Source organism: Moschus berezovskii, chromosome 14, assembly GCF_049115385.1.
Source record: "Moschus berezovskii isolate FMDL1 chromosome 14, NW_MosBer_1.0, whole genome shotgun sequence".
In the NCBI taxonomy this organism is placed as follows: domain Eukaryota; kingdom Metazoa; phylum Chordata; class Mammalia; order Artiodactyla; family Moschidae; genus Moschus; species Moschus berezovskii.
In genome coordinates, this window is record NC_142473.1 from 82,915,627 (window position 1) to 82,928,810 (window position 13,184).

General features: G+C 36.7%; 1 protein-coding gene across 1 annotated transcript; it reads left to right on the top strand.

Moving 5' to 3' along the window:
* Positions 1–9,681: 9,681 nt before the first annotated feature.
* Positions 9,682–10,641, top strand: LOC129554089 (olfactory receptor 8U9). Its single transcript, XM_055422731.2, has one exon. It carries the CDS (start codon positions 9,682–9,684, stop codon positions 10,639–10,641), a length of 960 nt encoding a protein of 319 aa, XP_055278706.1.
* Positions 10,642–13,184: the final 2,543 nt, after the last annotated feature.

Genomic DNA, 13,184 nt, shown 5'->3' on the forward strand with positions numbered 1-13,184 from the left:
GCCATCTCCTTCCCCAAGGGTTTTGGATGCTGTTATATAAACTGTAGTGGACATGAAGAATTCATCACACACAAACAATTATACAGTCCTAAACACTAAGTTTCAATGCTGAGAAAGTCTGCTCTCAACAATTGTTTCCTAAGAATTGCAGACTTCATCCTGGTCAGACTGGTGAATGGTGTTACTAAAGCTTCCTATGTTCTTGGCCACTCAGTCATGTCCGATTCCCTGTGGCACCATGGATTGTAGCCCACCATGCTCCTCTGTCCATGGATTTTTCCAGGCAAGAATACTGGGGCGGGTTACCATTTCCCCCTCCTGTGTCTCCTGCCTTAGTGGGAACTGAACTGAACCACTTGAAAAGTCTCCTATAGACTTGCTGATTTCCCCTTATATTTTTTCTTCATCAAGTGCCATTAAATCCCCAGTCGAATTATGCTTTTCTGTTCACATCTGTCACTTTCTATTTCATAAATCTTGAGGTTACTGTGTCACTTGTTCATGAATTTATAATTGCTAAATGTACTGTGTTTTACTGTTATTATTATTAAAAACCTGTCTTTGTTTACTGTAGTCCTATATTTCTATGACTTTAATATGAAACTTCAGCTCTCTGATAGTTACTATTTGCATGGAATCATTTTTATCATTTTACTTTAAAAATATATTTATTATTTTATTTTTGGCTGCACTGGGTCTTCGTTGCTATGAGCTGGTGTTCTCTAGCTGCGGTGAGTGTCGCTACTCTCCAGCCACAGTATCCAGGCTTCTCACTGTGGTGACTTTTGTCACAGAGTTCTGGCTCTTGAGCGTGGTCTCAGTAGCTAAAGTGCACAGAAATAGTTGCCTTGAGGCATATGGAATCTTCCTGGACCGGCAATTGAACCCATGTCCCCTGCATTAGGAGCGGCAAAAACTGAGTGAAAATTGTGTCTCTTTTAGACAGTTGGATGTTGCCTTTTTAAGTAACTAAATATATATGCCTTTTGATTGGTGTAATTAGTACCTTTCTACTCAATGACATCTGGAGGGCTTGTTAGAACACGTATTGCTGGATCAAACTTGCAGAGTTTATGAGTCAGTAGGTCCGATACAGAGCAAAAAAAAAAAGCATTTTCAACAGCTACTTATAGTTTCCAAGTGTTGAATGAGGTTACTGAGAGGATGTGAACTTTGGTTGACTCTTGAACTGAACCTGGACAATCAGAGGGTCCTCACTATCAATCCCTGCCTCCATGCCTTTGGAGGACACTTTTCTGCCTGTCGCTTTCATGGCGGGAACCATTGTCAAGGATGCAGCCTGGAGAGCCTAAGGTGTTGAAACCATCTGGATGGTTTGCATGAGTGAAATCTTAAGTCTTCTATATGAACTTTTAGGAGTCCAGGGGGCCTTTGCGGAGATTTACTCATTTTACAGCCACCCAAGCCAAGACTCAGGTATATTCCCTTGCTATTTAAAATCGCCAATGACCAATGTGGGTTGATCTGCTTCTTTCTTTTGTTTCTCCCTGCCCTCCATGTGTGCCCGTCTAGTTTGAGATTTCACCCAGGAAACTCTCATGTTTGCAAAACAATACCAAGTTGTCTTGATGTTGCTTGTCCAGGGCTCCACTTTGATAGCCATTGCCTCAGATGACCTCTTTACCATATCTGTGTTCAGCTTCTGGTGGCTTTTCTCTCTTAAGTGTAAGTGCCTACATATCTTTATTGGAGAACTGCATCAGGTTTCCTGAAGCTGTTATGCCTGAGGGCCAGGTAAGACAAAAGCAACTGGAAATTTACATCCCACAGGGAATAGCCCTTAGCAATGATTGATATAAGCACTGGAGTTCACAGGTGGCCCTTGGACATTGCAAGTTTGAACTGCACAGGTCTACCGACACATGAATAATTTTCCATTAGTAAATATTACAGTACTGCAAGGTCTCTGATTGTTTTAATCCAGTGATGGGGGAGGAATCATTGATACAGCAGGCCAATGCTAAGTTATACACAGAATAATCCTACATTTATGGGTTATAGGTTGTTAAGGGTCAGCTGTATACATTCAAGCTCCTTTGCCCACTCAGATCAACTTGAGCTACCTCTCTCCAGAATTCTTGCATGGAATCTAACCAAAATCCCTATCATGGGGACTTTGATACTATATCCTTGCTTGGCTTACTTTCTTACCAGGTGCCACTTCCCATTCTCCAATAGCTATTCTTGGGAAAAATTCTTAACAAATCACATTTATACCAATCACTGATTCAGTGTCTCATTTTGGGGGAACCCAAATTAGGATGGTATTATAATTTTTTGTGATATATTATTTGTGTTATTTTCCAGAAAGAAAAGTCCTCTTGATAGTCATATGTTGAAACATTAAAACTGTTTAATATTCATCAACTTTTCTCAGCCTACTTAACATGAAGTACTTCTGGCGCCTCTTCTTATCACAGAAAGGGCTCAGAAGTTTAAAAACAAAACTTTGAAAAAGTAAAAGTGTGAAGAATTATTTAGGCTATGTTGTCAAACCTAGTTTTCTCTTAGCCATGAAATTCTGGGTCCTTTTTCTTCTGGGGCCTTCCCTGGTAGCTCAGATGGTAAAGAATTTGTCTGCAATACAAGAGACACAAGTTCAACCCCTGGGTCAGGAAGATCCCCTGGAGAAGGGAATGGCAACCCACTTTAGTAATCTTGTCTGGAGAATCCCATGGATAGAGGAGCTTGGTAGACTATAGTCAATGGGGTTCAAAGAGTCAGACATGACTGAGCTACTTCATTTTCTTTCTTTTCTTCTGGAAAAAGAAAGCTAACCAAATGGATATGGGTATCAGGAGGAATAAATTTAACTCCTGATAGAACCATTAACTTTATTTCCTGTTTAAGATGTGAGCTTTCTCATTAGTAAATGATTGGGTTGTGTTAGATGCATGATTTTATTTTTTGTAGAATTATTTTGGTTAGAGTTTTTTTATGTTATTAATATCAATGTGTGCATGGGTGCTAAGTCGTGTCTGACTCTTTGCGACCCTGTGGACTGTAGCCCACCATGTTCCTCTGTCCTTGGGATTCTTCAGGCAAGAATACTGGAGTGGGTTGCCATGCCCTCCTCCAGGAAATCTTCCCCACCCAGAGCTCAAACCCACATCTCTACATCTTCTGCATTGGCAGGTGGGTTCTTTACCACTAACACCACCTGGGAAGCCCCGATAAACAATAATAACTAAAATTAGTCTGGTGGGGTGGGGTGGTAGAACCAAAGCTCTGACCAATTGTTCCTCTTAATACATTTTCCAGAGATCTTCCTTCTGGTCACTTAGAAACAACTTGGGTCATTGCCAGAAGACCAAGTTGCTTTCATAGCACTATCTGAAAGCTCTGAGACTAAATATGATTTATGGTCCCATGGTGCTTGGTAGTTCTTTGATTTTTAATCTTTTTATAAGCATCATAGGAATTCTATTTTGACAAGGGAAATCTCTCTTACCAGTCTTATTTCTGACCTGTTCCTAAATCTCCCCCAATCCTTACAATATTAATGTCCAGTTGTTCCAATTATAAACTTTCTTAAATGTAGTATCATGCATAAGGGTGTAAATTCTACCAGGACTTCACCAGCCTGAAAATGGAAAAACTTAAATTTGAAAAAGGAACTTATTATTATTATTATTTTTCTTGTTTGTTGGTTTTTGGCCAAATGGCTTGTGAGATTTTAGTTCCCTGGACAAAGATTGATCCCAGGTGTTCAGCAGTGAGAAGCCAGAGCCCTAACCACTGGACAACCAGGGAATATCCAAGAAAGCTTATCTCTTGAAAACTTTGAGATCTAGGTGATGAGCACTGCTTGGCAAACAGTTATGATTTTCAAACTGTTAAGTATAAATTTTCTTTAATAATGCTGTTAAGGAAAACATGAAATTGTGAAAATTACTGTGTGGTTCTGATTTCGAATGTGTTATTGAAATGAAGTTAATTTTATTGATGTGTTTGGAGATTCAAGGTTTCAATGATCATCATTTGTCATAATTTTTGTCATAATCTATTCCATAAAGTTTTTAAATAACTGTAGTAACACATTTGCTTTATTTACAGAAGCTCAGTTCCCAAGTTCTCACAGATCAGTCTCTTGTGACAACTCAGAAAGGAATGTGAGATAAATGAGTCCCAGTGGTACTTTCTCATGGAGATGGCATGAAATCTTTTTTCAGGTTTTCCCTGGCTTTCAAATGAAGATCTTAGGAGAGGGAAAAAAAAACTCACAAGTCTTCCAAACTCTCTGTATACAAGTGAAAATCCTATTGTTGAGGACCATTTTCCAGGGAACAGTTGCCAGGAACACTGTCTAAATTGCATGTTTATTTGTAAAGCTCCTGCCTCTACAGCATGCTTATCTCATTTGCAAGCTTATTTGTCAAGTTTCTCTCTAGCAGTGACAAACCTGGCCCCACTACTTAAAAGCCATTTAATTCCTTGTTCAGCTCCAATATACATGTACAGCCTTTCAGAATTAACTTGGACCACCATGAGAAACAGATTTATAAACCAGAATGCAAAATTTATATTCAGTTCCTTTTGCCTGTAATTTTACAATGTGTAATCAAATAACCATTTTCCAAAGTTACTCATGACAATAAATCTCCCATCTTGAGTGTGATTATGTCATACATTCATAATACAGTTAAATACATTTGTATGCAATTTTTCCTGGCATTGTCTGACAATCTCACTAACTTTTCTGTTGATTTATATATATATATATAATTTAGTCTTTGCAATATGCAGTTCTATGAATTTACAATAATTACAGAGTTAAATAACAACCCCCTCCCTAGGTAACATGCAGAACAGTTCCTTCACCTTAAAAGTTCCCTTAATGTATCTCCTAGTCAAATACTCTTCCCTCCCCAAAACTTTGATCAACTGAACTGAACTCTTTCTCCTAAAGTTTAAGAAATGGAAAGATAAATGTTTCCCTGGGAAGAGCCCTTGATGACATATATATATATATATATATGTATAAAACTAATGCTGACATGGCTTTATAAGAACTCAATCCTAACAAGTTGTGGTTAATAACTCCTCTTTATTGTCGCTTGAATTCAACTAATGTATTTGCATACAGGGATTTATACAGAAGATTTCTACTTCTTTAATTTTCCAACACCCCCATACCAAGTAGAAGTCAAGCCATTTTACAGTTAAACATAAATGAGTCCAGAACATTTTTTCAACTGCATTAGCCGTGTTTGTCATTAAAATAAAACACAGAATAATTAAGTAACTTACCAAGCAGAATTCGTGTTAATTCATATAGTCCTGATTGACGCTGACAAATCGTGATCATGTCAAGCTGTGAAATGCAAGGATTTGCTGCTTTTCCTGTTCACTGAGCCAAGTAGGTTAATGCATCGTGTACAGTGTTAGATACTAACACTGCCACTCCCCTGCAGCCATTATATTAAGGCCCATAGTTATCACTGGAAATTTATTTCATAGAAAACTACATGGTAAAGTTTATATTCAAAATCACTACACAAAGCAGACAAATCCCTCACTGTGTCCTCACAAACCATATGCAGCATAATCTGGGTATCCATCATCAATCCAGAGCCCTTTGGGATGAAAACTTGTCCTTGCTTTGGGCCTCACAGTTTACAGCAAAATGTTTTACTGACCTCTCATTTATGTCTTTTAGGTTCACTATGTGTAACTGAAGTTTTGTTTTTCACCTCCTATCCGAAACCTCTGGAAGATATAATTAAAGTATCTGGTGAAATCTCAGTTAATTGCTGGATGCCCTAAATTACGGAGAAGGCAACAGAAATTGCATTATATTGGAAAAAAAGATAATTCCATAGTTCCTTTCTCCCTCATCACCCACTCCCACAAACCCAACAAAAACTGTTTCAATGTAGAGAATTATTGTTTCCATAAACATGCTGTCTTTGTCCATTCAAGCTATCATAACAAAATACTATAAAAATGAGTGGTTTTTAACAATAGGAAGTTATTTTCTCATAATTTTGGGGGCCAATAAGTCCAAGATCAAGGTCCTGATCAATTTGGTTCTTTGTAGGAACTCTCTTGCTGGATTGTATGTGGCTGCTATCTAACTGTGCTCACCTCACATGATCTCTTCTGTGTGTGTATGTGTGTGTATCAGAGAGTGCGATGTTTGCGTGTGTTTATGTGTAAAGAGAGAGAAAACAAACCAGTGTCTCTCCTTATAAGGGCGCTGATTTATCATGAGGATCCCATTCTCATTTTCACTTCTAACCTTAACTACCTCCCCAAGGACCATCTGCAAATATCATCACATTGGGTTTAGGGCCTTGATCTATGAATTTGGGGAGGATACAATTCAGTTTACAGCAGACACACTGTTTCCAAGTGAATTTTAAAACCATCTTCCATCTGTACACCCTTGTTTTGGACACAGAAGAGCTAAGAAAGCTCTCTGGGAGAGTGCCCTTTAGACTAGGTCACCAAGGAATCCAAGTAATGATGGACAGAGACAACCTAAAGAGAAAATGAACACTTCATGAACATTTCAAAGAATAGGACAATGATGTTCAGAAACAGATTCTTGGAGGAGTTATATTTTTATTTCTTTGAAAGAGATGTAGTTAGAAGGTTCACAAGGTAATTTTTATCTTTCTTCCAAGGACAGATTTAAATCCTTTTGTTGAACAACAACAACCACATAACAATTAAAGCAACAAATAAATAAGAGTAATTCAAAAATTTGAAAATCTTAGGGCAATGATATCAAATGCAGAACTGTAGACCTGAAGTTCTTCAAAACAGAATAATAATGCTAATTGATCTCCAGCAGGCCTTGGGATCCCTTTGGGGTGTGGGCTCCAAGCTTTCTGATTATTTCACTTGCCTCCTACTCTAAGTAAGAAAGATCCCTTGGGATACCTCAGTGATAAAACCTTGCAGTTTGCTGCTGCCCAGACCTATTTGGAAAAGAAATAGGAACACAGTCTGCCCAGGTATAGTTTAGAAGAGTATATTTAAAAGTTGGGATACAAATGAACAGTTTTAAAATGAATTAGAATAGAATAAATTTTAGAATAAAATATTTTGGATGGCATTTTAAAAACAAGGGAAAGAATATTTCCTCTAATCTTATTTCAGTTATATAGACATGTGGTATTATATAAAATGAATTTTTAGTAGTTTGGGGTGAAAAAAATATTTGAAATCTCTGAGATAGAATCTATTCAAACATTTAGACGTTAGGCATTTAACTGATTAGATTGTAAACTATGTCAAGACTCTCCTTTCCATTTTAGCAAATCTAGTAATTTTACCCAGAATGAGAGATAAGCACATTAAATTAAATCATCATTGTGACCCTTAATATATTTGATACAAATAAAAGTATGAATTATGAACAGGGCAGAAATTGAAATAGCATGATAAAATTAATATTTAACTCATTATCACCAAGCATGTAGAAGGGGCTGTATTAAGAAATGAATAAAAAATTCATGACTCCCATCCATGGAGTAGATAGTCTATCAAAAGAAGAAATATAGAAACAGATGGAAATCATAAATTATATGTAAATAAATTATGTATAAAATGTTTCCAGAACATCAAAATGAAAACTGGGAAGTAACGGAGGAACTGGAATTTAAAGAAGTCTCTTCTCAGGAAAGGTTGCGTTTTGATCGGCTTGGAAGAATAAATAGGATTTTTCTTCCAGCTCTTTGATTACCATTCACCTGGCAGAGATAAGTGCAGGATAAAACACAGAAGAAGCAGCGAAACCAGAAAGTCACACTGCAACTGAGGATCGCACAGCAATTCCGTGTGTGGATTGCAGCAGGAGAAATGTGAGTGCACACAATCTGAACATAAAACATCAAGAGTTAGACTCCAAAGATCACATATAATATACTTTCAAATATGTTGTCAAATATGTGCACGCGCTGCCTTTAAGATAAGATAGAATGGCATACTGAAGCTCGTCTAGTTGCTAAACAATGAACCCAACTTCCAATACAATACTCGCTTAATGATTTCAAAGTGGAATTCATTTATTCATGGGACCACTAACTAGGCTTTTAAACACTCTGATGACTTGCTTCATGTGTTGATCAATGCCATCAAAAATTATCTTCTTCCCATAGAAAGTTGTAGAAACATTCACACATGCTCACTTAAACATTATTTTTGGTTTTGAGAAAACAGGCACCACTTTAAATTAGGAAAATGTGGAGCAAACTGAATTTTGACATACTGAAATTAATGCATTTTGAGGGTGACAGAGCATTCAAATAAAGATCTCCCAATTTCATTCAAGGTTCTTTCTGCTGTGCCTTGCTTGGCATAAATCTCAAAGAAATGGCATTTTTCAACATTTATCTGTTATTAGAAAATCAATTGTTCATTACTGAACCTCCATTGTATTTTTTTCTCATGGAGGTAATAAAATAAGTGAAATAAAATATAAATTTTACATTGATTTTTAAATTTTCATTAGAGCATATTTTTTATTGATTTCCAAGATTGTAATTTCTGCTGAACAGCAAGGTGACTCAGATGTACCTATACATCTATCAAATCTTTTGCAGATACTTTTCCATTTTGGAGTATTGGGTAGACTACCCTGCATTATAAGGTAGATGCTTGTTAGTTATCTAATAGTGAGTGGGCTCCTGCATGAGAAGAACACTAGTTTGAACGCCCTGTGCTGCAGACAAGGCTGTCTGAGCTTACTTCGGTTGCTTTACCTCTCAATGTTTCTTCCCTGTCTATAAGATGGGGATATAAGAAGCAAAGTAGGACTTCCCTCATGGGTCAGTGGTTAAGAATCCACCTGCCAATGCAGGGGACATGGGTTTGATGCCTGGTCCGGGAAGATCCCACATGCCGTGGGACGGCTAAGCCCATGTGACGCAACTACTGAGCCTGTGCTCTGCAACCAGGAAAGCCAGCAAACGAGAAGCCTGGGTGCCACGCAGAGGAGTAGCCCTGGTCACTGGAAGCTGAGAATGCCTGAGTGTACCGAGGAAGACCAGGGCAGCCAAAAAAAAAAATATATATATATATATATATATATATATATATATATATATATTATTTTTAAAAAATAACAAACAACCCATGGGTAGCTATAGTTCTTCATAAAGTTGCCCGTTTCAGCATTTGCATTATTCCCACATTTGTGAAGATTGTGTAGCCATCAATGGTGGCCTCCCTGCAATAGGTACTGAGTATAGAATAGATTGATGGAGCATGCTGTTCACCGCTCCGTCAGCCCTGAAACAATGTGGGGTTTGTATCACATGTGCAAGTCTGTCAGAGTGATGCCACTGCAGGGGGTTCATTTTCCTTTATATTATTAATGTTAGGATGTTTTTGATAAAAGCAATAGCTTTAATGCTTTGAAAAAATAGTGTTAAGTTTTAAACAACATAAGAGCTTTGAGCAAAGAGTCAGTGTAGACTGAATCCTATCTACAGCTGTTAATTTCATAAGGTGCCCTTGATTTGGGGGAGATCAATATGCCTCTCCTATAAAACATCTCCATTTACTCTTTGTCCCATCGCCAGACTCAAGGATGCTAGCACTTTTGCATTTTCATGTTGATAATACCAAGTGCTTTAAAGGATATTAAGACTTGAATTTAATTAAGTTGGATTTCATTATCCTCTCTTCATCCGGACATACTGAAGACACATGATCCAGACGAATTGCACCCAGGTGACAGAATTTCTTCTCGTGGGCCTCACAAATCGTCAGGAGTTGAAGATGCCCCTCTTTGTCCTGTTCTTATCCATCTACCTCTTCACACTCGCAGGCAACCTGGGTCTGATCCTAGTCATCAGGACAGATTCAAGACTCCACACACCAATGTACTTCTTCCTTAGTAACTTGGCTTTTGTTGATTTCTGTTATTCTTCTGTCATTACACCCAAAATCCTGGGGAATTTCTTGTACAAGCAAAATGTTATCTCTTTCAATGGATGTGCCGCCCAGTTGGGCTGTTTCCTGGCCTTCATGACTGCCGAGTGCTTGCTACTGGCTTCCATGGCCTATGACCGGTATGTGGCCATCTGTAACCCTCTCCTCTATATGGTCGTAATGTCCCCAGGCATCTGCGTTCAGCTTGTGGCTGCCCCCTACAGCTACAGCTTCCTGGTTGCCCTATTTCATACCATCCTCACCTTTCGCCTCTCCTACTGCCATTCCAATATCATCAATCATTTCTACTGCGATGACATGCCTCTTCTCAGGCTCACTAGCTCAGACACTCACTCCAAGCAGCTATGGATTTTTGCCTGTGCTGGCCTCATGTTCATTTCCTCCCTTCTGGTTGTTTTTGTCTCCTACACATCCATTTTTTCTGCCATCCTGAAGATGCGCTCCGCTGAAGGCAGGCGCAAGGCTTTTTCCACCTGTGGCTCCCACATGCTGGTAGTCACCATATTCTATGGGACTCTCATCTTTATGTACTTACAGCCAAGTTCTAATCATTCCCTTGACACAGATAAGATGGCCTCTGTCTTCTATACAGTGATCATTCCCATGTTGAACCCTTTAATCTACAGCCTTAGGAATAAGGAGGTGAAAGATGCCCTGAAAAAAGTCATCATGAGTAGAAACCAGGCTTTTATGTTCATGAAATTAAGAAAGTGACTTGAATGAATAAAAACAGAATTTTCTTCACAGTCTAATCTTTTTCTCTTAAGCTACCAAAATGCCTATTCTTAATACTGGATTTCTACATGTCTGTTCATTGTGTAATAAAATTTTCTAAAGATTTTCACTTAGAATGAGATTTCAGATATAAAAGTGTCCATTAAGATTTTTTGCCAATTCTCTCATTTTCAAATGAAATTATATTAAAAAATTAATTACTTTTTCCATAAAAATTTATACCAATTTTTTAAAATTTCTCAAATGAATAATTGTATAACAAACCATTATCTGGATATATAACTAGTTATAGGACAAAGGTTTCGCCTTTCCACCACTTTAAAATCCCTGGTTCAGGATTCTCCAGTTCCATTAATTATATCCCATATGAAGAGCAAAGATACACATTGTACTTCTTTCCCTGATTTGCTAGTTTCTTGGAAAAATATAACATTATAAAACTGTTCCATAAATCAAGTATACTTCAATAAAAATAATTTTAAATTAATGAATGTATTAATAAAACTGCTCCATATTTATACATTTAACAAATTGTCTTTATTTTTTTTTTTCAAATTGTCTTTGTTGAAAAAAATAATACTACATCCTAAGTTTACCTGAATCACTGATTTAACATGGCCTGACATCTGGTCTGATCTCTGAAGACTAATTTTTAAGTGAACTCCTTTTTTTAAGCCTACGAGACCTTGTTATAATTTTTCAAAGTATCTAAAAAAGGTATAAGTCAAGAATGGAATCCCAGTGGTATCATATATTCTAAATTAATATACATAAAATTTTTGAAGCGTCATAGATCATTTACTAGTAGCAAGGATCCTATGCGGCTATACTGGGTGGATCTCAGGCAAGTTGGTCATTACTGTGTAGTTTATAATATGATAAGCACAGTAGGCAATGCATCCTGTAGCTTATTTGTCAAATAAGGATGGCATTACAAAATTTCGAGTCTCCTAAAATATTGAATACACAAGAGAGTAATTATAAATCACAAGCATTTGCACATCATCTCTCTTGCTAAAGAACCTGAATTCTAGTCCCAGCGATACTATAGTTGAGAGGCCAATTTACAAGTGAGGATAACAAACGCAATGGATAACTGTGATATAGATACAGATATGCAGGTGTGCGTATATAATTTCAGATAAGCGTAATGATAATTTAGCAGTTCGCAATTACACAGAAAATGGTTTTGAGTTTGTAATTTGCATATAATTTTAATATATATTAATGAATGTATATATGTGTGAGTGTGTGTGTGTATGTGTGTGTGCCATTTGAATGTTTAATGAAACATAACCAGAGAAAGGAAATATAGTATATATTTTGGTGAATCATAGAGATACAGGGTTGACTTAATCTACAGTTCTCAAAAGTTTCTTTTTTGGTCTTTAAACAGATTTACCCACTCTTTGAACAATTCAGTGGTTCCTGCAGCAAATTTTGAGTCTCAATTCTATATACTCAAAGCCTGTCATTAATGTCTTTGAATTCACACTGTCCTGTCTTGGCAAGATGGAGCTTTTACCATGACACAGCTCTTCAATTAAAGAGCATAGATTCCTTGGTGTCTGAAAGCCCGAATCTGAATGCTAGGTGTGACCTTAGAGGAATCAAAACATCTCAGACACTTATGTATGCCTCCATCTCTTAAACAGTGTGAAGGTAAAACTAATAACAAACACTAAATCTATTGTCATGAGACCAAGACTATAGATGAATTTCTTTTCTGAATGTCATTCTACCAAAATAAAGTGAAACTATGAATTTATTTGACTTACTTAAACATAAATAACATGAATATATAAGATGAATATAGCAATTTAATATTGCTAAGCTCAATATTAAATTAAGCTTTATGTTTAAATGTTTTGTTTATCATATGAAGTAGAATTCTGAAAGCTATGTTTTTACTTTTCTTTGAAGTTTCACGTTTTTGTGAAAATTATAATTTTCATTACATAGCATTGTAATAGAAGACATTGTCACAATCATAAAAATTCCAATATTATCTTTTCACTAAACATTTATATTGGATTAGATACACTTTCATACTTTATACATAACTATATTTCACCCTTTCCTTCATTGCATTGGCTAGCACATTAAGAATAATATTTAGTAAGAGTCATGATTGTCTTAATTCTAGTTGAAATGCCTAGTGTTTCATCTTAATATATTTATGGCCATCTCTTTAACTCTTGAAATATTTATCCTGCTATACTACCTATGATGCTAAAATTTTGTATCCATGATATCCTATATTTTAACTCAAGATATTCTGTTTTACTTAACAAATATCCTGACTACTGAGTGTGTTGGAATTCCTGCCTGCAGCAAATCCCTTCAAATCAAAAGCAGGCAGCACCGAAATCTGAGAATGGCCCATTGACCAGTGAGGATTTATCTTTCCAATATGGTCACCATAAAATAAGCATGAGTGAAGTCCTTAATCCACAACGTGGAAGATTACCTGCAATGGATGTTCTGGAGATAACAGTATGATATGCTTCTATATACAATTC

What these genes read in the sequence shown, in the direction of transcription:
- LOC129554089 (XM_055422731.2), top strand. Translation starts at nt 9,682, where the DNA reads ATGATCCAGACGAATTGCACCCAGGTGACAGAATTTCTTCTCGTGGGC.